The sequence below is a fragment of the Bombina bombina genome, chromosome 1, assembly GCF_027579735.1.
Source record: "Bombina bombina isolate aBomBom1 chromosome 1, aBomBom1.pri, whole genome shotgun sequence".
NCBI lineage: Eukaryota > Metazoa > Chordata > Amphibia > Anura > Bombinatoridae > Bombina > Bombina bombina.
This window is the reverse complement of record NC_069499.1, coordinates 798175432-798198202: the sequence shown is the minus strand read 5'-3', so window position 1 is coordinate 798198202 and position 22771 is coordinate 798175432. Positions and strand designations below refer to the sequence as shown.

The following is a 22771-nucleotide window of genomic DNA, read 5'->3' as shown; positions in this document are numbered from 1 at the left end:
CCCTTCCCCTCCACCCTAAGTCATTCGGCCGAAGGTATAGGAAGAGAAAAAGGAAAGGCTAAAAGGTGCAGAGGTGACTGAAGTTTACAAAAAATATAAAGAAAAACTGTCTTAAAAAGAACAGGGTGGGCCGCAGACTCGTCATATCGTAAAAGAAAGTAATTTATCAGGTAAGCATAAATTTAATTTTCTTTTACAAAGATATGACGAGTCCACGCATTTCATCCTTACTTGTGGGAAACCAATACCAAAGCAATAGGACACGGATGAAAGGGAGGGACAAGACAGGAACCTAAACAGAAGGCACCACTGCTTGAAGAACCTTTCTCCCAAAAATAGCCTCAGAAGAAGCAAAAGTATCAAATTTGTAAAATTTGGAAAAGGTGTGAAGGGACGACCAAGTCGCAGCCTTACAAATCTGTTCAACAGATGCATCACTTTTAAAAGCCCATGTGGAAGCCACAGCCCTAGTAGAATGAGCCGTAATTCTTTCAGGAGGCTGCTGTCCAGCAGTCTCATATGCCAGGCAGATGATACTTCTCAGACAAAAAGAAAGAAAGGTAGCCATAGCTTTCTGACCCCTACGCTTTCCAGAATAACAATGAATAAAGAAGAAGATTGACGGAAAACCTTAGTTGCCTGCAAGTCAAACGGACCACATCCAAATTATGCAACATACGCTCCTTCTTAGAAGAAGGGTTAGGACATAAGGGAGGAACAACAATTTCCTGATTAATATTCTTATTTGAAACAAACTAAAAATAGAACTTTCCAGGATAACAATTTGATATCTATGGAATGCATGGGTTCAAACGGAACCCCTTGAAGAACTCGAAGAACTAAATTCAAACTCCAGGGAGGAGTAATGGGTCTAAATAGAGACTTAATTCTAGATAAAGCCTGACAAAAAGACTGAACATCTGGTACATTTGCCAAACGTTTGTGAAACAATTGACAAAGCTGAAATTTGTCCCCTTAAGGAACTTGCTGATAACCCTTTCTCCAATCCTTCTTGGAGAAAAGACAGAATCCTAGGAATCCCAACTTTACTCCATGAGTAACTCTTGGATTCACACCAATAAAGATATTTACACCATATATTATGATAGATTTCTCTAGTGACAGGCTTTCAAGTCTATATCAAAGTATTGATGACCGAATCAGAGAATCCTCTCTTCGATAAAATCAAGCGTTCAATCTCCACGCAGTCAGCTGCAGAGAAATTAGATTTGGATGTTGAAAAGGACCTTGAATGAGAAGGTTCTGTCTCAATGGAAATTTCCACGGTGGCAGAGAGGACATGTCCACTAGATCCTCATACCAAATCCTGCGTGGCCACGCAGGCACTATCAGGATCACTGAAGCTCTCTCCTGTTAGATTCGAGCAATCACGCGTGGAAGGAGAGAAAACGGCGGAAACACATAAGCTAGGCTGAACAACCAAGGTACTGCCAAGGCATCTATCAGTTCGGCCTGAGGATCCCTTGACTGGGATCCGTATCTTGGAAGCTTGGCATTGTGCCGAGATGCCATGAAATCCAATTCCGGTCTGCCCCATCTGAGAATCAATGAGGCAAATACCTCCGGGTGAAGTTCCCACTCCCCCGGATGAAAAGTCTGCCGACTTAGAAAATCTGCTTCCCAGTTCTCGACTCCTGGGATGTAGATTGCCCAACTGATTATCTTGGATACCTCTATTATCGCTAAGGAACTCCTTGTTCCCCCCTGATGATTGATAAATGCCACAGTCGTGATGTTGTCCAACTGGAATCTGATGAATTTGGCCGAAGCCAACTGAGGCCACGCCTGAAGCGTATTGAATATTGCTCTCAGTTCCAGAATATTGATTGGAAGTAGAGACTCCACTTGAGTCCAAACACCCTGAGCCTTCAGGGAGTTCCAAACTGCACCCCAGCCCAGAAGGCTGGCATCTGTTGTCACTATCACCCACGAGGGTCTGCGGAAACAAGTCCCTTGGAACAGATGATCTGGCGACAACCATCAAAGAAGACAGTTTCTGTTCTCTTGATCCAGATTTATCTGAGGAGATAAATCCGCATAATCCCCACTGTCCAAGCATGCACAGTTGCAGTGATCTGAGATGAAAGCGAGCAAACGAAACGATGTCCATTGCTGCTACCATAAATCCAATTACCTCCATACACTGAGCCACTGATGGCCGAGGAATGGACTGAAGTGCTCAGCAAGTATTTAGAATCTTTGATTTTCTGACCTCCGTCAGAAAAATCTTCATGGCTACCGAGTCTATCAGAGTTCCCAAGAAAGGAACCCTTGTCTGTGGGACAAGTGAACTCTTCTCTATGTTCACCTTCCAGCCGTGGGTTCTCATAAAAGACAACACTGTGTCCGTGTGAGAGTTTGTCAGATGATATGTTGACGCCTGAATCAGAATATCGTCCAGAAAAGGCGTCACCACTATTCCTTTCGGTCTGAGAACCGCCAAAAGAGACCCTAGAACCTTTGAAGATTCTGGGTGCTGTGGCCAACCTGAAAGGAAGAGCCACAAACTAATAATGTTTGTCCAAAAAGGCAAACCTTAGAAACCGATGATGAACCTTGTGGATTGGAATATGAAGATAAGCATCCTTTAATCCACGGTAGTCATATATTGACCCTCCTGGATCATTGGTAAGATTGTTCGTATAGTCTCCATCTTGCACAATGGGACTCTGAGAAACTTGTTTAGACACTTGAGATCTAAAATGGGTGTGAAATTTCCCTCTTTTTTGGGAACCACAAATAGGTCTGAGTAAAACCCCTGTCCCTGTTCCAATTTTGGAACTGAACAAATTACTCCCATAGTAGAAAGGTCTTTTACACAGCGTAATAACGCCTCTCTTTTTATCTGGTTTGCAGATAACTTTGAAAGATGAAATCTCCCTCTTGGGAGAAAGTCCTTGCATTTCAATTGATAACCGTGGGTCACTATTTCTAGTGCCCAGGGATCCTGAACATCTCTTGCCCAAGCCTGAGCAAAGAAAGAGAGCCTGCCCCCTACTAGATCCAGTCCCGGATCGGGGGCCGCCCCTTCATGCTATCTTAGGAGCAGCAGCGGGCTCTTTGGATTGTTTACCCTTATTCCAGTTCTGATTAAGTCTCCAGACTGACTTAGATTGGGTAAAATTCCCTTCCTGCTTTGAGGAAGAAGAAGAAGCGGGGGGTCCTCCTTTAAAGTTCCGAAAGGAATGAAAATTATACTGTTTACCCCTCATTTTAACCGATTTATCCTGAGGTAGGGCATGGCCTTTACCTCCTGTAATATCAGAAATGATTTCCTTCAATTCTGGCCTGAAAAGTGTCTTACCTTTAAAGGGAATAGCTAAAAGCTTATGTTTTGATGACACATCAGCAGACCAAGATTTGAACCACAATGACCTACGTGCTAAAATAGCAAATCCTGCATTTTTTGCAGCTAATTTAGCAATTTGAAAAGCGGCATCAGAAATAAAAGAATTAGCTAGCTTGAGAGCCTTAATTCTATCTAAGATGTCATCTAATGGAATCTCAACCTTAAGAGACTCTTCTAGAGCCTCAAACCAAAAAGCTGCTGCAGTAGTTACTGGAACAATGCAAGCCGTAGGTTGTAAAAGAAACCCCTGATTAACAAATAATCTCTTTAGAAGACCCTCTAATTTCTAATCCATAGGGTCTTTGAAAGCACAACTATCCTCAATGGGTATAGTAGAACGCTTAACTAGGGTAGCTATAGCTCCCTCTACCTTAGGGACCGTTTGCCATGAGTCCCGAATGGTATCTGATATGGGAAACATTTTCTTAAAATTAGGAGGGGGAGAAAACGGTATACCTGGTCTATCCCATTCCTTTCTAACAATTTCTAAAATTCTTTTAGGAACCAGAAAAACATCAGTGTAAGTAGGTACTTCCAAATATTTATCCATTTTAAACAATTTCTCTGGAGGAATCACAATAGGGTCACAATCATCCAGAATCGCTAAAACCTCCCTAAGTAACAGGCGGAGGTGTTCAAGCTTAAACTAAAATGACATAGCATCAGAATCTATCTGAGGCAAAGCATTCCCTAAATCAGAAATTTCACCCTCAGACAGTAATTCCCTGATCGCCACTCAGAGCACTGTGAGGGAACATCGGAAATAGCTAATAAAGCATCAGAGGATTCAGTATTTACATTAATACCTGACCTACTGCGTTTACCCTGCAACACTGGTAATTTAGACAATAACTCTGTAAGGGTAGTTGACATAACTGCAGCCATCTCCTGCAGAGTAAAGGAATTAGACGCACTAGAAGTACTAGGCGTCGCTTGTGTAGGCGTTAAAGGTTGTGACACTTGGGGAGAGTTGGATGGCATATCCTGATTCTCTTCAGACTGAGATCATCCTTAGGCACACTTACTTTATATAAATATGCTTTTTACATTGTAAAGCCCTTTCAAAAGTTACACAATGTTAGAGGGGGTAGCACAATAGCTTCTAAACACATAGAACAATGAGAAACCTCAATGTCAGACATGTTGAACAGACTAGTAATACCACAAAAGTCGTTTAAACATTTATTTATAGCATAAAATAAACATTAGAAAAAACGTGTACTGTGCCTTTAAGAAAAGAAAAAGTGAACAATTTTTCCAAAATGCACAAAAAACGTTAAATTATTCCCAAATTTAACTTAAATATCGTTGGTTAATCCAAAAATGACCCAGAAGCAAAGGCAGAAATAAGGCTTTAGAAGTACTTATATCAACATCTAGACAAAAGATAGATAAAAATACCCTCTACAACTCGACCACAGCTCTGCTGTGGCGCCTACCTGCCCCCAGAGTACTTTGAATCAAGTTTCCAACCCTTCAGACCAGGTACACAGTCCAGGAGCCATGAGTTACTGTTTGCAACTGCTAAGCCTGAAGAAAATGTGCCCCTTAAGGTCAAAAGTAGGAGCAGGCCCAAACAACACCGCATGGAAATGCAGTTTTGCACTAAAGTAGAAATACACACACAATATAACCCTCAAGCATAAAAAAATAAGTTTTAAGTGCCAAAAATAAAAAAAACCATAAAACATTGTTTTTAACATTGTCTCCCATGTCACATAATGGCCAAATATCAACTAATGATAAATATAATATAGGGACTCCAGTAACACCCCTCTTATTAAAATAGGTTTTACTGCTTACCCCATCCCCATACAGGGAAATAATGCCAGCCAGTTCTGATACACCAGGTCTCCTCAGAAAAAAATGGCTGCACATACCTTAATGCTGCTTGTAGCATGAAACTGGTCTCCACACTGAAGATGTCTCATGGTTACATCAGAAGTCTTGTGGGAACCAGCGTGGATCTTAGTTACAAATGCTAAGATCATCAAACCTCAGGGCAGAAATCTTCTTCATATCCCCCTGAGGAAAATTGGACGCACCGGTACCATTTAAAATAAAAAACTTCTTGATTGAAGAAACTAAAACTAACACCTCACTTTACCATGTCTTCCTAGTATAACACAGGCAAAGAGAATGACTGAGGGTGGAGGGGAAGGGGAGGGGCTATATATACAGCTCTGCTGTGGTGCTCTTTGCCACTTCCTGTTAGCAGGAGGTTAATATCCCACAAGTAAGGATGAAATCTGTGGACTCGTCATATCTTTGTAAAATAAATCTATACAGTAATTCATATACAGCAAATCATATACACCTAATAATTCTAAATAATAATCTCTAAACATGTGGAAACAATGTAATCATAAATATAAAACATTCTTTCACAGTCATATTATACAATGTATGATATATTCACAGCATTTTTCCTACCATATACAGTTCATCATCAATAACATATTCCAAATTATTTTATATTTCAAAATTTGTAATTAATAATTTATATCCCTAAAATGTTATATGATGTTAGTTTATTTGCTTGTATGTTAGTTTATTTCAACTGTCATTTTTGTTTGCACATTATGCATCGTTTAACAGACCTGGGACACACCCCTTGAAAAGTCTGTTGAATGTTGTTTGTCTCAAGGGGAGAGGTATAAAGGAAACATTTTATAGTGTTATGTTTTGTTTTCCGCTAAAGGGACACAATAGTGCACAAGGAAAATGCTCTAAAGTGTTAGTGCGCTGTTGCTTATATATATCTATATGTGTAACCCCTGCAGAGGAGTTCAACAAATAGTAATCTCCAGCGCAGTAATGCATGACTGGGAGCTAGCATAAAATGAGCCAATGGTAAGAGGCATCTATGTGCAACCACCAATCAGCAGCTAGCTCCAAGTAGTGCACAGCCGCTGCTGCTGCTGACCCTACCTAGGTATGCCCTTCAACCAAAGATGTCAAGTGAACAAAGTAAACTAGACAACAAAAACAAATTAATCATTAGTTCAAAACTGCATGTTCTGTCTGACCCTAACATTTTATTTTGGCTTTCATGTCCCTTTAGTTTTACTTTCCTCATAATCCATATTAAAGGGACATGAAGCCCCAAATATTTATTTCATGATTCAGATTGAGCTTCTCACTGAAAATGTGCTGCTGGAAACCAGTCATATCTTTTACTAGAAGCTTTTTTGTTAAGGGAGGTATATTGCAAAATGCTATTAAATTCTAAAGGTCTTTAAATAGAGAGCAGTTCAGAGATACACATATTGAAAATCCTGGTGGAATCAATATTCCTGGTTTCCTTTGAAGGGACAGTCTACCTGAATTTGTTTATTGTTTTAAAAGACAGACAATAACTACACTACCCATGCCCCAGTCTTGCATAACCAACACTTTTATATCAAACTTATGTTCTGACCTAATAACCAATTTGTAGAATAATACTTAAGGAGCCTAGATATAAAGGTTATTTAAATCTAAGAGTTTATAATTATATGGAATTATTATTTTTTGTCATAACTATATTTATCGATGCCTCAATGGACTATCTAAATATGTATTAAGGTTTCCTATAATGGACAATACATCCTATACTAAAAATTGCTATGATATAAATAAAATTGATATGACCAAAAGATCAATGTGTAAAAATATTATGCATCACATTTTCAGTGAGAAGCTCAATCTGAATCATGAAATAAATATTTGGGGCTTCATGTCCCTTTAATATGGATTATGAGGAAAGTAAAACTAAAGGGACATGAAAGCCAAAATAAAATGTTAGGGTCAGACAGAACATGCAGTTTTGAACTAATGATTAATTTGTTTTTGTTGTTTAATTTACTTTGCTCACTTGACATCTTTGGTTGAAGGGCATACCTAGGTAGGTTCAGCAGCAGCAGCGGCTGTGCACTACTGGGAGCTAGCTGCTGATTGGTGGTTGCACATAGATGCCTCTTACCATTGGCTCACTTTATGCTAGCTCCCAGTCATGCATTACTGCGCTGGAGATTACTATTTGTTGAACTCCTCTGCAGGGGTTACACATATAGATATATATAAGCAACAGCGGACTAACACTTTAGAGCATTTTCCTTGTGCACTATTGTGTCCCTTTAGAGGAAAACAAAACATAACACTATAAAATGTTTCCTTTATACCTCTCCCCTTGAGACAAACAACATTCAACAGACTTTTCAAGGGGTGTGTCCCAGGTCTGTTAAACGATGCATAATGTGCAAACAAATGACAGTTGAAATAAACTAACATACAAGCAAATAAACTAACATCATATAAAATTTTGGGGATATACATTATGAATTACAAATTTTGAAATATAAAATAATTTGGAATAGGTTGTTGATGATGAACTGTATATGGTAGGAAAAATGCTGTGAATATATCATACATTGTATAATATGAATGTGAAAGAATGTTTTATATTCACGATTACATTGTTTTCACATGTTTAGAGATTATTGTTTAGAATTATTAGGTGTATATGAATTGCTGTATAGATTTTCACTTTATGCCTTTGTTTTATTTTAACACACTAGACTGACACCTTTGCAAATAAACACTGAAACAGTCAGGTGTTGAAGGTTACCAATTAAAGGGCCATAATACCCAAATGTTTAAACACTTGAAAGTGATGCAGCATAGCTGTAAAAAGCTGACTAGAAAATATCACCTGAACATCTCTATGCAAAAAAGAAAGATATTTTACCTCAAAAATTCCTCAATAGCCACCTCCCAATTGTAAAGGATTTCTAAGCAGCATTTTAGTGTGTCTGTCCTGGGACATCTGAAGGGATGAGCATCGTGCACTCTTATCTTATTTCACCAATCAGGTAAAGGAAGTTTACAATGAAATCTCATGAGAGTCAAGTCAAATCTCATGAGATCACAGTAAAAGTTCATGACCTCAGCACTGTGATTGTGAGGTAAAATATCTTCCTTTTTTACATAGAGATGCTCAGGTGATATTTTCCTGTCAGCTTTTTACAGTTATACTGCATCAGTTTCAAGTGATTTAGCATATGAGTATTATGTCCCTTTAAGGGTACACGCATTTAGGATAGAGAGGAATAATGTTAGTTAGCACTAGATAGTGGGTATATAAAGCAGGACAGTAGCAGGGTAAAAAATATGCCTGAGGAAACTGCGTATGAGCCGAGAAACGCGTTGCATTTACAGGGGGCTTGACTGTATGCCCCTAGTTCACTCCTTTGTACATGTATTTTAATTTGTTTTTAATAAATAGTACTTTTTAATTTTTAAAAAATACTCTTGTGAGTGATTTACCTGCCTGCACCTGCTTGGAGTGGAACTTAACACACAGAAGTCTGCCACTTTTGGATATTGCATCCTAAGGAAAAGTCCCTTGGTGGTGAGCTGACACACCTTACCATAATATGCCAGCTTGCTCCTACTAGCACATACGTGTGCTCATCTAACATGTGAGTACCCAATCTTTCTTTGTGCTAAGTCAAACACCATATCCTTTGTGATCTGCACAATTTGGTGCTTTTCCTGTGTTTTATTTTCCTACTACAGTTAATGACTGATATCCTCTGTGGGTGAGCTGTCACACCTGATAAAATCTGCAGCCTGTCCCTACAAGCACATAGGTGTGCTCCAGAGCCTTGTGAGTACCCATTTGGCTTTTTTCTGTAGCTTTGTGCTTATTTGATGATACTACACATGAAGCGCCCCTTTGTTTTGTCTTTTATAAAGGATGAGCAGTAGCCTGAAGAGAGGCAAGAGGAAATTATTTTGTTTTTCCTGACCTCAGAACAATCTTCATCAATAGAGAATCTATTATGGTCCCTAAGAACACTACTCTTGTAGCAGGGGAAAGGGAGCTTTGTTCCAGATTCACATTCCATCCATGGGAACGAAGAAAAGACAACAATATATCTGTGTGAGATTTTTCTTGTTGAAAAGATGAAGCCTGAACCAATGCCGTCCAGGTAGGGTGCCACAGCAATTCCACGAGAACGAATCACTGCCAAAAGAGCCCCCAGAACCTTTAAAAAAATTCTGGGAGCCGTGGCTAGACCAAATGGAAGGGCCACGCACTGGAAATGTTTGTCCAGAAGAGCAAATCTCAGGAATCAGCCGATTTCTAGATTAATCCCTATGTATACATACATACATCCATTCTCATAACAACACATCAATGCACACTAGTTCACGGTTGGATCACAATACTTGTATTATATGGATCAATAATCAAAGGTCTCCCTTGTTTCAGAGGCAAACTTCGTTATCTGTCAATGTATACTATAACATAAACTATGAAGTAAGCGATAATTACTAGACCACATACTGAAAACATTGCATAATAGCCATATGGTATAAGCTGAGTCAGCCAAAATTGTATCATATTCCAGCGTAATAGTCTAATGAATCGCTCCTTATTTTGAAACAAATTATCCACTATGATATCCTAATACCGCTAAAGTGCTACGTGCTTGTTAGACCACACACATCATTCTATGAGGACACGCCCACCTTAGCTTACACCATATGGCTATTATGCGATGTTTTCAGTATGTGGTCTAGTAATTATCGCTTACTTCATAGTTTATGTTACAGTATACATTGACAGATAACAAAGTTTGCCTCTGAAACAAGGGATTATTGTATATATAATACAAGTATTGCGATCCAACCGTGAACTAGTGTGCATTGATGTGTTGTTATGAGAATGTATGTATGTATACATAGGGATTAAGCTAGAAATCGGCTGACTTTGTTGAATCAAAGCAGTACGCAGGCAGGCAGGACGCCTTTGAGCGCTTAGTTTGTTTGCAATCTGTGTGAATACGATTGTGAAGTGTGGGATATGACACTGTAAGACATCCTGAATCTAGCATTACCCTTATCCTAAACATGCAGTCTCTCTGGGACACTAGTCCTTTATTTTAATTAGTAAGATGCCCAACTCTGGATTACTTGATTAAATAGTTTGGAAGTGCACATTCCCATCTCTATAAATTCTATAGAGCATTTTGCTTTGTTATGTCCATTTGTATATATGTTCAATAAAGTGTAATTTTTTTTAACTATTTCCTCCAAGAGAGATATTCCCAACAGTAATTTCTCAAGCTGTGGACTCACCATATTTTAGGAAAGAAAAGAAACAGCACTTTCCAAGAAAGTAGTTTAATGTCTACCTTATGCATAGGTTCATAGGGAGGAGCCTGCAAGACTCTTAATACGAAGTTAAGAAAATGGCTTAATACCAGGTATGAAACAAACCAAAGCCTTGACAAAACCATGAATATCAGGAAGATTAGTCATCTTCCTATGAAACAGAACTGAAAAAGCAGAAATTTGCCCTTTCAAAGAACTGGCAGATAAAACCTTATCCAAACTATCCTGTAAAAACTGTAGAATCCTAGGAATTCTAAAAGAATTTTCAGAATAACCAGGATCCAGACACCAAGAAAACATAATTTATGTAAGAACTTACCTGATAAATTCATTTCTTTCATATTAGCAAGAGTCCATGAGCTAGTGACGTATGGGATATACATTCCTACCAGGAGGGGCAAAGTTTCCCAAACCTTAAAATGCCTATAAATACACCCCTCACCACACCCACAAATCAGTTTAACGAATAGCCAAGAAGTGGGGTGATAAGAAAAAAGTGCGAAAGCATAAAAAAATAAGGAATTGGAATAATTGTGCTTTATACAAAAAATCATAACCACCACAAAAAAGGGTGGGCCTCATGGACTCTTGCTAATATGAAAGAAATGAATTTATCAGGTAAGTTCTTACATAAATTATGTTTTCTTTCATGTAATTAGCAAGAGTCCATGAGCTAGTGACGTATGGGATAATGACTACCCAAGATGTGGATCTTTCCACGCAAGAGTCACTAGAGAGGGAGGGATAAAATAAAGACAGCCAATTCCTGCTGAAAATAATCCACACCCAAAATAAAGTTTATTGAAAAAAAGAGCAGAAGATTCAAACTGAAACCGCTGCCTGAAGTACTTTTCTACCAAAAACTGCTTCAGAAGAAGAAAACACATCAAAATGGTAGAATTTAGTAAAAGTATGCAAAGAAGACCAAGTTGCTGCTTTGCAAATCTGATCAACCGAAGCTTGATTCCTAAACGCCCAGGAAGTAGAAACTGACCTAGTAGAATGAGCTGTAATCCTTTGAGGCAGAGTTTTACCCGACTCGACATAAGCATGATGAATTAAAGATTTCAACCAAGATGCCAAAGAAATGGCAGAAGCTTTCTGGCCTTTTCTAGAACCGGAAAAGATAACAAATAGACTAGAAGTCTTTCGGAAAGACTTAGTAGCTTCAACATAATATTTCAAAGCTCTAACAACATCCAAAGAATGCAACGATTTCTCCTTAGAATTCTTAGGATTAGGACATAATGAAGGAACCACAATTTCTCTACTAATGTTGTTGGAATTCACAACCTTAGGCAAAAATTCAAAAGAAGTTCGCAACACCGCCTTATCCTGATGAAAAATCAGAAAAGGAGACTCACAAGAAAGAGCAGATAATTCAGAGACTCTTCTGGCAGAAGAGATGGCCAAAAGGAACAAAACTTTCCAAGAAAGTAATTTAATGTCCAAAGAATGCATAGGTTCAAACGGAGGAGCTTGAAGAGCCCCCAGAACCAAATTCAAACTCCAAGGAGGAGAAATTGACTTAATGACAGGTTTTATACGAACCAAGGCTTGTACAAAACAATGAATATCAGGAAGATTAGCAATCTTTCTGTGAAAGAGCAGAGATTTGACCTTTCAAGGAACTTGCGGACAAACCTTTATCTAAACCATCCTGAAGAAACTGTAAAATTCTCGGAATTCTAAAAGAATGCCAGGAAAAATGATGAGAAAGACACCAAGAAATATAAGTCTTCCAGACTCTATAATATATATCTCTAGATACAGATTTACGAGCCTGTAGCATAGTATTAATCACAGAGTCAGAGAAACCTCTTTGACCAAGAATCAAGCGTTCAATCTCCATACCTTTAAATTTAAGGATTTGAGATCCTGATGGAAAAAAGGACCTTGCGACAGAAGGTCTGGTCTTAACGGAAGAGTCCACGGTTGACAAGAGGCCATACGGACAAGATCCGCATACCAAAACCTGTGAGGCCATGCCGGAGCTACCAGCAGAACAAACAAGCATTCCTTCAGAATCTTGGAGATTACTCTTGGAAGAAGAACGAGAAGCGGAAAGATATAAGCAGGATGATACTTCCAAGGAAGTGATAATGCATCCACTGCCTCCGCCTGAGGATCCCGGGATCTGGACAGATACCTGGGAAGTTTTTTGTTTAGATGAGAAGCCATCAGATCTATTTCTGGAAGTTCCCACATTTGAACAATCTGAAGAAATACCTCTGGGTGAAGAGACCATTCGCCCGGATGCAACGTTTGGCGACTATCCGCTTCCCAATTGTCTATACCTGGGATATGAACCGCAGAGATTAGACAGGAGCTGGATTCCGCCCAAACCAGAATTCGAGATACTTCTTTCATAGCCAGAGGACTGTGAGCCCCTCCTTGATGATTGATGTATGCCACAGTTGTGACATTGTCTGTCTGAAAACAAATGAACGATTCTCTCTTCAGAAGAGGCCAAGACTGAAGAGCTCTGAAAATTGCACTGAGTTCCAAAATATTGATCGGTAATCTCACCTCCTGAGATTCCCAAACTCCTTGTGCCGTCAGAGACCCCCACACAGCTCCCCAACCTGTAAGACTTGCATCTGTTGAAAATACAGTCCAGGTCGGAAGAACAAAAGAAGCCCCCTGAATTAAACGATGGTGATCTGTCCACCACGTCAGAGAGTGTCGTACAATCGGTTATAAAGATATTAATTGAGATATCTTTGTGTAATCCCTGCACCATTGATTCAGCATACAGATCTGAAGAGGCCGCATGTGAAAACGAGCAAAGGGGATCGCGTCCGATGCAGCAGTCATAAGACCTAGAATTTCCATGCATAAGGCTACCGAAGGGAATGATTGTGACTGAAGGTTTCGACAAGCTGAAATCAATTTTAGACGTCTCTTTTCTGTCAAAGACAGAGTCATGGACACTGAATCTATTTGGAAACCCAAAAAGGTTACCCTTGTCTGAGGAATCAATGAACTTTTTAGTAAATTGATCCTCCAACCATGATCTTGAAGAAACAACACAAGTCGATTCGTATGAGATTCTGCAAAATGTAAAGACTGAGCAAGTACCAAGATATCGTCCAAATAAGGAAATACCACAATACCCTGTTCTCTGATTACAGACAGAAGGGCACCGAGAACCTTTGTAAAAATTCTTGGGGCTGTAGCTAGGCCAAACGGCAGAGCCACAAACTGGTAATGCTTGTCCAGGAAAGAGAATCTCAGGAACTGATAGCGATCTGGATGAATCGGAATATGCAGATATGCATCCTGTAAATCTATCGTGGACATATAATGCCCTTGCTGAACAAAAGGCAAGATAGTCCTTACAGTTATCATTTTGAATGTTGGTATCCTTACATAACGATTCAATATTTTTAGATCCAGAACTGGTCTGAAGGAATTCTCCTTCTTTGGTACAATGAAGAGATTCGAATAAAACCCCAGCCCCTGTTCCAGAACTGGAACTGGCATAATTACTCCAGCCAACTCTAGATCTGAAACACATTTCAGAAATGCTTGAGCTTTCGCTGGGTTTACTGGGACACGGGAAAGAAAAAATCTCTTTGCAGGAGGTCTTATCTTGAAACCAATTCTGTACCCTTCTGAAACGATGTTCTGAATCCAAAGATTGTGAACAGAATTGATCCAAATTTCTTTGAAAAAACGTAACCTGCCCCCTACCAGCTGGGCTGGAATGAGGGCCGCACCTTCATGTGGACTTAGAAGCTGGCTTTGCTTTTCTAGAAGGCTTGGATTTATTCCAGACTGGAGATGGTTTCCAAACTGAAACTGCTCCTGAGGAAGAAGGATCAGGCTTTTGTTCTTTGTTGAAACGAAAGGAACGAAAACGATTATTAGCCCTGTTTTTACCCTTAGATCTTTTATCCTGTGGTAAAAAAGTTCCTTTCCCACCAGTAACAGTTGAGATAATAGAATCCAACTGAGAACCAAAAAATTTGTTACCCTGGAAAGAAATGGAAAGTAGAGTCGATTTAGAAGACATATCAGCATTCCAAGTTTTAAGCCATAAAGCTCTTCTAGCTAAAACAGCTAGAGACATAAACCTGACATCAACTCTGATAATATCAAAAATGGCATCACAGATAAAATTATTAGCATGTTGCAGAAGAATAATAATATTATGAGAATCATGATCTGTTACTTGTTGCACTAAAGTTTCCAACCAAAAAGTTGAAGCTGCAGCAACATCAGCCAATGATATAGCAGGTCTAAGAAGATTACCTGAACACAGATAAGCTTTTCTTAGAAAGGATTCAATTTTCCTATCTAAAGGATCCTTAAACGAAGTACCATCTGACGTAGGAATAGTAGTACGTTTAGCAAGGGTAGAAATAGCCCCATCAACTTTAGGGATTTTGTCCCAAAATTCTAATCTATCAGACGGCACAGGATATAATTGCTTAAAACGTTTAGAAGGAGTAAATGAATTACCCAAATTATTCCATTCTCTGGAAATTACTTCAGAAATAGCACCAGGAACAGGAAAAACTTCTGGAATAACCACAGGAGATTTAAAGACCTTATCTAAACGTTTAGATTTAGTATCAAGAGGACCAGAATCCTCAATTTCTAAAGCAATTAGTACTTCTTTAAGTAAAGAACGAATAAATTCCATTTTAAATAAATATGAAGATTTATCAGCATCAACCTCTGAGACAGAATCCTCTGAACTAGAAGAGTCATTAGAATCAGAATGATGATGTTCATTTAAAAATTCATCTGTATAAAGAGAAGTTTTAAAAGATTTTTTATGTTTACTAGAAGGAGGAATAACAGACATAGCCTTCTTGATGGATTCAGAAACAAAATCTCTTATGTTATCAGGAACACTCTGAACATTAGATGTTGATGGAACTGCAACAGGTAATGGTACATTACTAAAGGAAATATTATCTGCATTAACGAGTTTGTCATGACAATTAGTACAAACAACAGCTGGAGGAACAGCTACCAAAAGTTTACAGCAGATACACTTAGCTTTGGTAGTTCCAGCACCAGACAGCGATTTTCCTGAAGTATCTTCTGACTCAGATGCAACGTGAGACAACAACATAAAAAGCAAAATTGATCAAATTCCTTAAATGACAGTTTCAGGAATGGGAAAAAATGCCAAGCAACAAGCTTCTAGCAACCAGAAGCAATGAAAAATGAGACTTAAATAATGTGGAGACAAAAGCGACGCCCATATTTTTTAGCGCCAAAATAAGACGCCCACATTATTTGGCGGCTAAATGCTTTTGGCGCCAAAAATGACGCCACATCCGGAACGCCGACATTTTTGGCGCAAAAGAACGTCAAAAAAATGACGCAACTTCCGGCGACACGTATGACGCCGGAAACAGATGATTTTTTGCGCCAAAAAAGTCCGCGCCAGAATGACGTAATAAAATGAAGCATTTTCAGCCCCCGCGAGCCTAACAGCCCACAGGGAAAAAGTCAAAAATGTTTTAAGGTAAGAAAAAAATAATTGATTCAAATGCATTATCCCAAATATGAAACTGACTGTCTGAAAATAAGGAATGTTGAACATCCTGAGTCAAGGCAAATAAATGTTTGAATACATATATTTAGAACTTTATAAAAAAGTGCCCAACCATAGCTTAGAGTGTCACAGAAAATAAGATTTACTTACCCCAGGACACTCATCTACATGTTTGTAGAAAGCAAAACCAGTACTGAAACGAAAATCAGCAGAGGTAATGGTATATATAAGAGTATATCGTCGATCTGAAAAGGGAGGTAAGAGATGAATCTCTACGACCGATAACAGAGAACCTATGAAATAGACCCCGTAGAAGGAGATCATTGCATTCAAATAGGCAATACTCTCCTCACATCCCTCTGACATTCACTGCACGCTGAGAGGAAAACCGGGCTCCAACCTGCTGCGGAGCGCATATCAACGTAGAATCTAGCACAAACTTACTTCACCACCTCCATAGGAGGCAAAGTTTGTAAAACTGATTTGTGGGTGTGGTGAGGGGTGTATTTATAGGCATTTTAAGGTTTGGGAAACTTTGCCCCTCCTTGTAGGAATGTATATCCCATACGTCACTAGCTCATGGACTCTTGCTAATTACATGAAAGAAATAACGGTAAATCATCCTAGTTTACAGGCTTTTGGGACTGAATTAAGTAAAGTTTCAATCAGAGAAATCTCTGTGTCTAAGAACTAACTGTTCAATTTCCATAACATCAAGTTTAGATATGTGAGATCCAGATGGAAAAACTGACTTAAAAACAGAAGGACTAACCCTAGAGGGAGAGGCCAAGAAGGGCAACTGGACATCTGAACTAGAACCAAATACCAAATTCTGTGGAGTCAAACTAGGACAATCAGGATCATTAGAGATTAGGCTCACCTTGGAAATCACACTGGGTAGAAGTACCAGAGGAAGAAACAGCTTAGCAAGCTGAAACAACCAAGGAGCATCTAGAGCATCCCTCATCTTTGCTAGAGATTCCCTGAACTGTGCAAAGTGCCTGAGAAGTTTGTTGAATTCACTGAAAACCCATCTCTCTGAAGAATCACATGCACATCTTCATTCTTCAACCATCTCTATCAGAAGAAAAACTGAGGTATGTGGGAGGAGTTATATAGGGCCATTGGGATTTGGGAATCTTTGTCTCCTCCTAGTGGTAGAGAAGAGTAGTTCCTAGGAGTAATGGATCGTGGACGCTCACCACCTGTATGAAAAAAATATGTAAAAGCAGCAAAAAACAACTTAAGGAAAAGGATATAGCAAATTGAAGAGTACAAAGAGAAGCATCAAAATAAAATAAGTGTACTGAATAAAATTTGACTAAAGAATATTTAAATGTTAGTCATATATTGTGTGAAAGAAATAGGTATTAAGTACCTTATATACACATTTATGAAAATTGTCAAATGTTGCAATAAACAAAAATTACTAAATCTAATTTACAATTTAACTTTAAATTATATAGATTATCTTATTTAAGCTTCTACATCCTCCCTGCCAAGGTTCCTATGGTCAACCTACAAAAGTCTATGGGTGCCATAGTCAGGTGATTCTGTGATAAACAACAAATCTACTGGGTCAGTCTAGCAGAGTGAGTTTAGTCATGATACTTTCTAGGGTTTTAAGAAGCATGCTCAAAGGTGATTAAAAGACAAGTGCCTATATAGTTATAACCATGACAATTATGTTTCTTTACACTGGACCTTATATGAGGCCTTGACAATTACCTATCTACAGTGATTTGCAGTTCCCTCAAAACTTCAAACTCTCTTGGTAAATCACCGCCAAAAAAACGGCTCCACTGACATCTAACAACTGGATCCAACTGAGGCCACCAAAGCTGCATGGAAGAAAAAAACGAATGAGTGGGGTATTTTTGCATAATTGTACACTATGATGCATAAAGAGGAGAAGGAAAACATACTGCCGCAGATGTCAGGATGATTGGGCACATAGAACGAGATGCTACCAATATGGAATTTACGCCTTCGGCAGGATCATCACATTGTGAACAACAGCTCAAGACACCCTGTAAGTTGGAAATTTAAACAAAAAAATAAAAAATAAAAGAGAATAAGAAATGCTTGTGTAATAGTAGAATGGTGTAGTGGTGGAGTATATACACAGGTTAGTATATAAATCATTCTATGACCTTACTCTAAAGAAATGCAGTATAATGTTGTATGGTAGTGCACTTCCCCGAGGTCCATGATTTTTCTAGAAAACAAAAAAAATGATTTTTTTTTCTTAATTCAATAATGTTTCTCTCCATCAATATCAGTATTATTTTAATTGACTTGAATCCAGTCTTATCGCTCACCAATTCTTCATTGACAAATCTGAAGAAGTCGTCGGAGCTGAAACCTCTCTCACAGTGCGGTGTGATCAGCAGGAGAGGGGGGAGACCAAGAAGAACCCTGCATAACAAACACAAACCTCAAGGACTCAAAAGGAAGCAAAATGACTGTCAAACATTTATGTATGAAATTGGAAACACCACAAAACTCATTGAGATTGTGTCTTACAAATAAGGCTATTGTGGGGAGGGGGTTAGTTTGACTATTAAAAAAGTTAAAACAAAAAAGGTGATAAAACTATTTTTAAAACGTTCACGCTTAATTTATTGCAACACTACACAAAGTCTTGTAATTGTAAGGTGTTTATTCTCTTTGGATTACAGTAATATGCAGTCTGTGAAAGTATTTTTTAAAGATTATAAATTAACAACACTTCTGTAGTATTCTCATAGAATGAAATCTTTTGGTATTATTGTACAGCCATACATGACTTAAAATTATCTTAAAGGGATATTGTATTGTAAAATTGGTTTCCCCTTAATGCGTCCAGCTTGTTACACCATCTGCAGAGTATAACATTTTTTGGAAATTATTTCTTATGTTTATTTTTGTTTATGAAATAGTTGTTTTGCTGACTCGCTCTTCAATCCATTGTTCCGAAGAACATGCTTATATAAATGGGCTGAGCCTGCAGAAACCGCAGCGCTAATCTTAGCTATCTCTCTATACATTAAGTTATCCTTTTTTTATCTCTATAGTTGTACACAAAATAGTCAATACTTAGAACAAATGAAAAGGGAAATGTTATTACATATTTCTTCCGCCTCCCACTGGGAGCTTGATTGCCACTTGCTGCCTTTTGTTTAAGTAGCTTTTCTAGGGAATACTAAAGTATTCATATTTTCAGTATAGGTGGTGATTTAAACAGAAAAAAAACAAAACTATTTTAAATGATAAAATAAAGTGAGATATTTTTAAACAATATGATACTCTCCAGGGTGTATAACATAATTGAGAGCACATTAAAGTAGAGACAAATTTACAGTACAATGTCTATTTAAGCTTATGCCTCTCCATAAAAAAAATGCTGACAAAACATACCTACAGCATGATGCAACTTCCCTTTGTTTTATTAATCGTTTGCTCATTTCCGATTGATCTGCACCTACAATTAGTCTCTTCTGGAACACTTGAAAGAGAAAATGACTGTAGCTAACCCCGAGAGATGATGGGTGACGAATTAGCACCAAATCACTGACCAGCTCCTGAGACAAAAAAAATAACAGACAACAATTTATGTTTATTGAAAAATGTATTTATTTACACCTCAAGTGATGACAATATTCAGGTACTAGTGTCACACACTCTCATGTTCCTTCCTGGAGCACACAGAAATATCCTAGAAGTCTCCCCCTGCTGCCTCCCTCTCCTACACATACACTTCTACTTTATGGTTCAGTTTACAATCAGTGTTTTTTTTTCATACTGTGAGGCAGGCCTCCCCCAGGGGGCGCTAGAGGATATATAACGGGAGGTGCGGGAGCCGTGACACATTGCTCTATCATATGGAAACCACAAGTACAAGGTTACTTTAAAAAAAAAAAAAAAAAAATGTTTTACCAAAGGACACTTGCCATGTCATGGTGGAATAAGAAATAGGTTGTGTGGTAGACAGGCACCGAGGTTAAAATCGCTCAGAGACTTCACTGTGTTTGTTGTCTTGATCTGTAACTTGCAGGAGTAACAAGTGCCAATTAAAAAAAAGATATGCAAGGTATGTGTGAACCCTGGATCAGATGTATATTCCCCAAATTAAAACTAAAAAAAAGGTATTACAATTTTCTTTAAAGGGACACTAAACCCAATTTTTTTCTTTCATGATTCAGATAGAGCCTGCAGTTTTAAGCAACTTTCTAATTTACTCCTATTATCAATTTTTCTATGTTCTCCTGCTATTTGAAAAAAAGGCATCTAAGCTAAGGAGCAAGTCAATTTTTGGTTCAGGAACCCTGGACAGCATTTATCCACAAATCAGCAAGGACAACCCAGGTTGTGAACAAAAAATGGGACGGCTTCTAAACGTACATTCTTGCTTTTCAATTAAAGATAGCAAGAGAATGAAGAAAAATTAATAATATGAGTAAATTAGAACGTTGCTTAAAATTGCATGCTCTATCTGAATCATGAAATATAAAATTTGGGTTCAGTGTTCCTTTAAAGAGAAAAAATAAATTGACATCTATTATGGGGGGTGCTGCCTTGTTAATTTCCATCCCCTAAGACTTTGAAACCCCTGGTTTACATATAGCCAAGTCAGGATCTATATTGAGAGTGAAAAGGACAATTTATTTGTACAGTGCCAATAGATTCTGCAGCTCTATAAACATAGTCATGGTATACAACATTTAAAGGGATCAAATGGGTAGTGGGCCCTGCCGAGAGTTGGACTGTTGTAGTCAGCTCTTATGAAAGTGATCTGCAAACAGCTGGGCTCATAGGCTTACATGCTAAGGGGTTCAAGAGGATAGCAAAGGAGGAGAGGAACTGGGGTTAGGAAAGGAAGTGTAGGAAGTATGCATGCCTGAACGGTAGTCTTTAGAGAGCGCTTGAAGCTTTCAAAACTAGGGGGGAGAGTCTTGTGGAGCGAGGCAGAGAGTTCCACAAGATATAGGAGCCACTCAGGAGAAGTCCTGTAGACAAGAATTTGAGGAGGTAACAAAAGAAGAGGAGAGTCGGAGGTTGTGAGCAGAGCGAAGGAGGAGGAAGAATATCTGGAGACAACGAATGAGATATAGGGGGGGAAAGCAGTGCAGTTGAGGGCCTTGCAATTTAATACTACACATAGGCCTAAAAAATACAGCACAAGAAATGATGGGTGTGTGTGTACATCCTGCTTTATATTACACTCATACTAATATATAGAACTAAAATTTTCGAGAGGTCAATACTAAAGCTGGGGATGGTGGAGCAGAAGCACCTTTAGGTATAATGACCTACTTTCAAAAGCGTCCAGTAAACACATTGAACTAAGCATATTTAGTGAAAACGTGCAACAAAAAAATAAGTGTCTGCCTTGCAACACTGTTTAACTAAGCCTTCTTGACACTGTTCTACAAGAGCTATGGATTCCTCTTGTGCTCATACTATCTTATAATGATTAATTTTCTGCCTATACCCATAAACCAAGAGGATTATATAAAAAAAATCCAGCCACAAGACGCTTTTGGTATGTTTTGTCCTGATTTGAGACCAGAATGCACCACAAAAAGTTTTTTTTATATATATCTTTAGTAACTTCTATGTAATTGACTGTTCTAACCACATCTGAGTACTTATTTAATGGACATTAGTCAGCTGATTTTACTGACCACCCAGCCAAAATGTACACCAATACTGAGCTAATATTGTTTCTCCAATGTTTATTGTACTAATTATTATGAAAAATATATTTTTTAAAATTATGCAATACACTTGTGCTTTGGATAGCTTAAAGGGATAGTCTAGTCAAAATTAAACGTTCATGATTAAGATAGAGCATGTAATTTTAAGCAACTTTCTTATTTATTCCTATTATATATTTTTTTATTTCTCTTGGTATCTTTATTTGAAAAAGCTACAAGCCATTTTGGTTTCGAATCTCACCTGTAACCGGCATAGGACGTCAGCCAGACCAGTGTGGTTGTGGAAAAGAAAACCATTGCGCTGTTTGCCGCTGGACTGTAGTTGAGATCTAAAATATATAAATATATATCCTCAGTCTTTTGTGAGTATCTGACTAATATATGTAAAAAGGGAGAAATCTGGTGAATGCAATCATATACATAGACTTAGAAAATGAAATCACAACAGGTGTAATCTTCAATAATTAGCTTACCATGAATGACAGCTCCATGAGACATGACAGAGATGTCCAAGCATTTCATAATTTAATGTGACATTGTAATGCGCAAATTATATACTCAAAATCGTTAGAGCATGTCATTTTTGCATTACTGATCCTGCAAGTCTGTGTTTAAAGCCTGCAGAGAACTGCTGTTTCCAAGCAGACACAACGTTGAGTCAATCAGTAGTGACAGTTGCACAACCCCGCCAATCACTGGAAGTGCCTACTCAAGACAGTTTGTGGTTTTCGTGCAGGACTTTAAATATGTGTCTAATGGGAGTGTCTGAGTCACCAGGAGGGATAGTAATGCGACACAATGATGCAACTGAGAGGAAGCATTTGAGGAGATTGTGCTTGATATATGATGTCTCCTGAATTTAAACGTTATGATTAACCATTTAACTCCCTGAATGACCATTATTCTTTTATTGTTTTTATAATATTTAGTAATAAATATCTTAAGAAAGGAGTTCCAGTTTGATGTGATTTTATCTTAAGCTTGAAACTTCAAGCTATTGTAGAGCTTTATTTAAGATAA

At 38.2% G+C, this 22771-nt stretch overlaps 1 protein-coding gene across 1 annotated transcript in view; it reads right to left on the bottom strand.

Moving 5' to 3' along the window:
- Positions 1–22771, bottom strand: part of FANCA (FA complementation group A) — a 442214-nt gene that overhangs the window by 140885 nt on the left and 278558 nt on the right. The window contains 6 exon segments of the mRNA XM_053699359.1: positions 17781–17893; positions 17978–18082; positions 18211–18270; positions 18374–18470; positions 19452–19615; positions 21993–22080. Of these exon segments, the coding sequence (XP_053555334.1) occupies positions 17781–17893; positions 17978–18082; positions 18211–18270; positions 18374–18470; positions 19452–19615; positions 21993–22080 (627 nt within the window).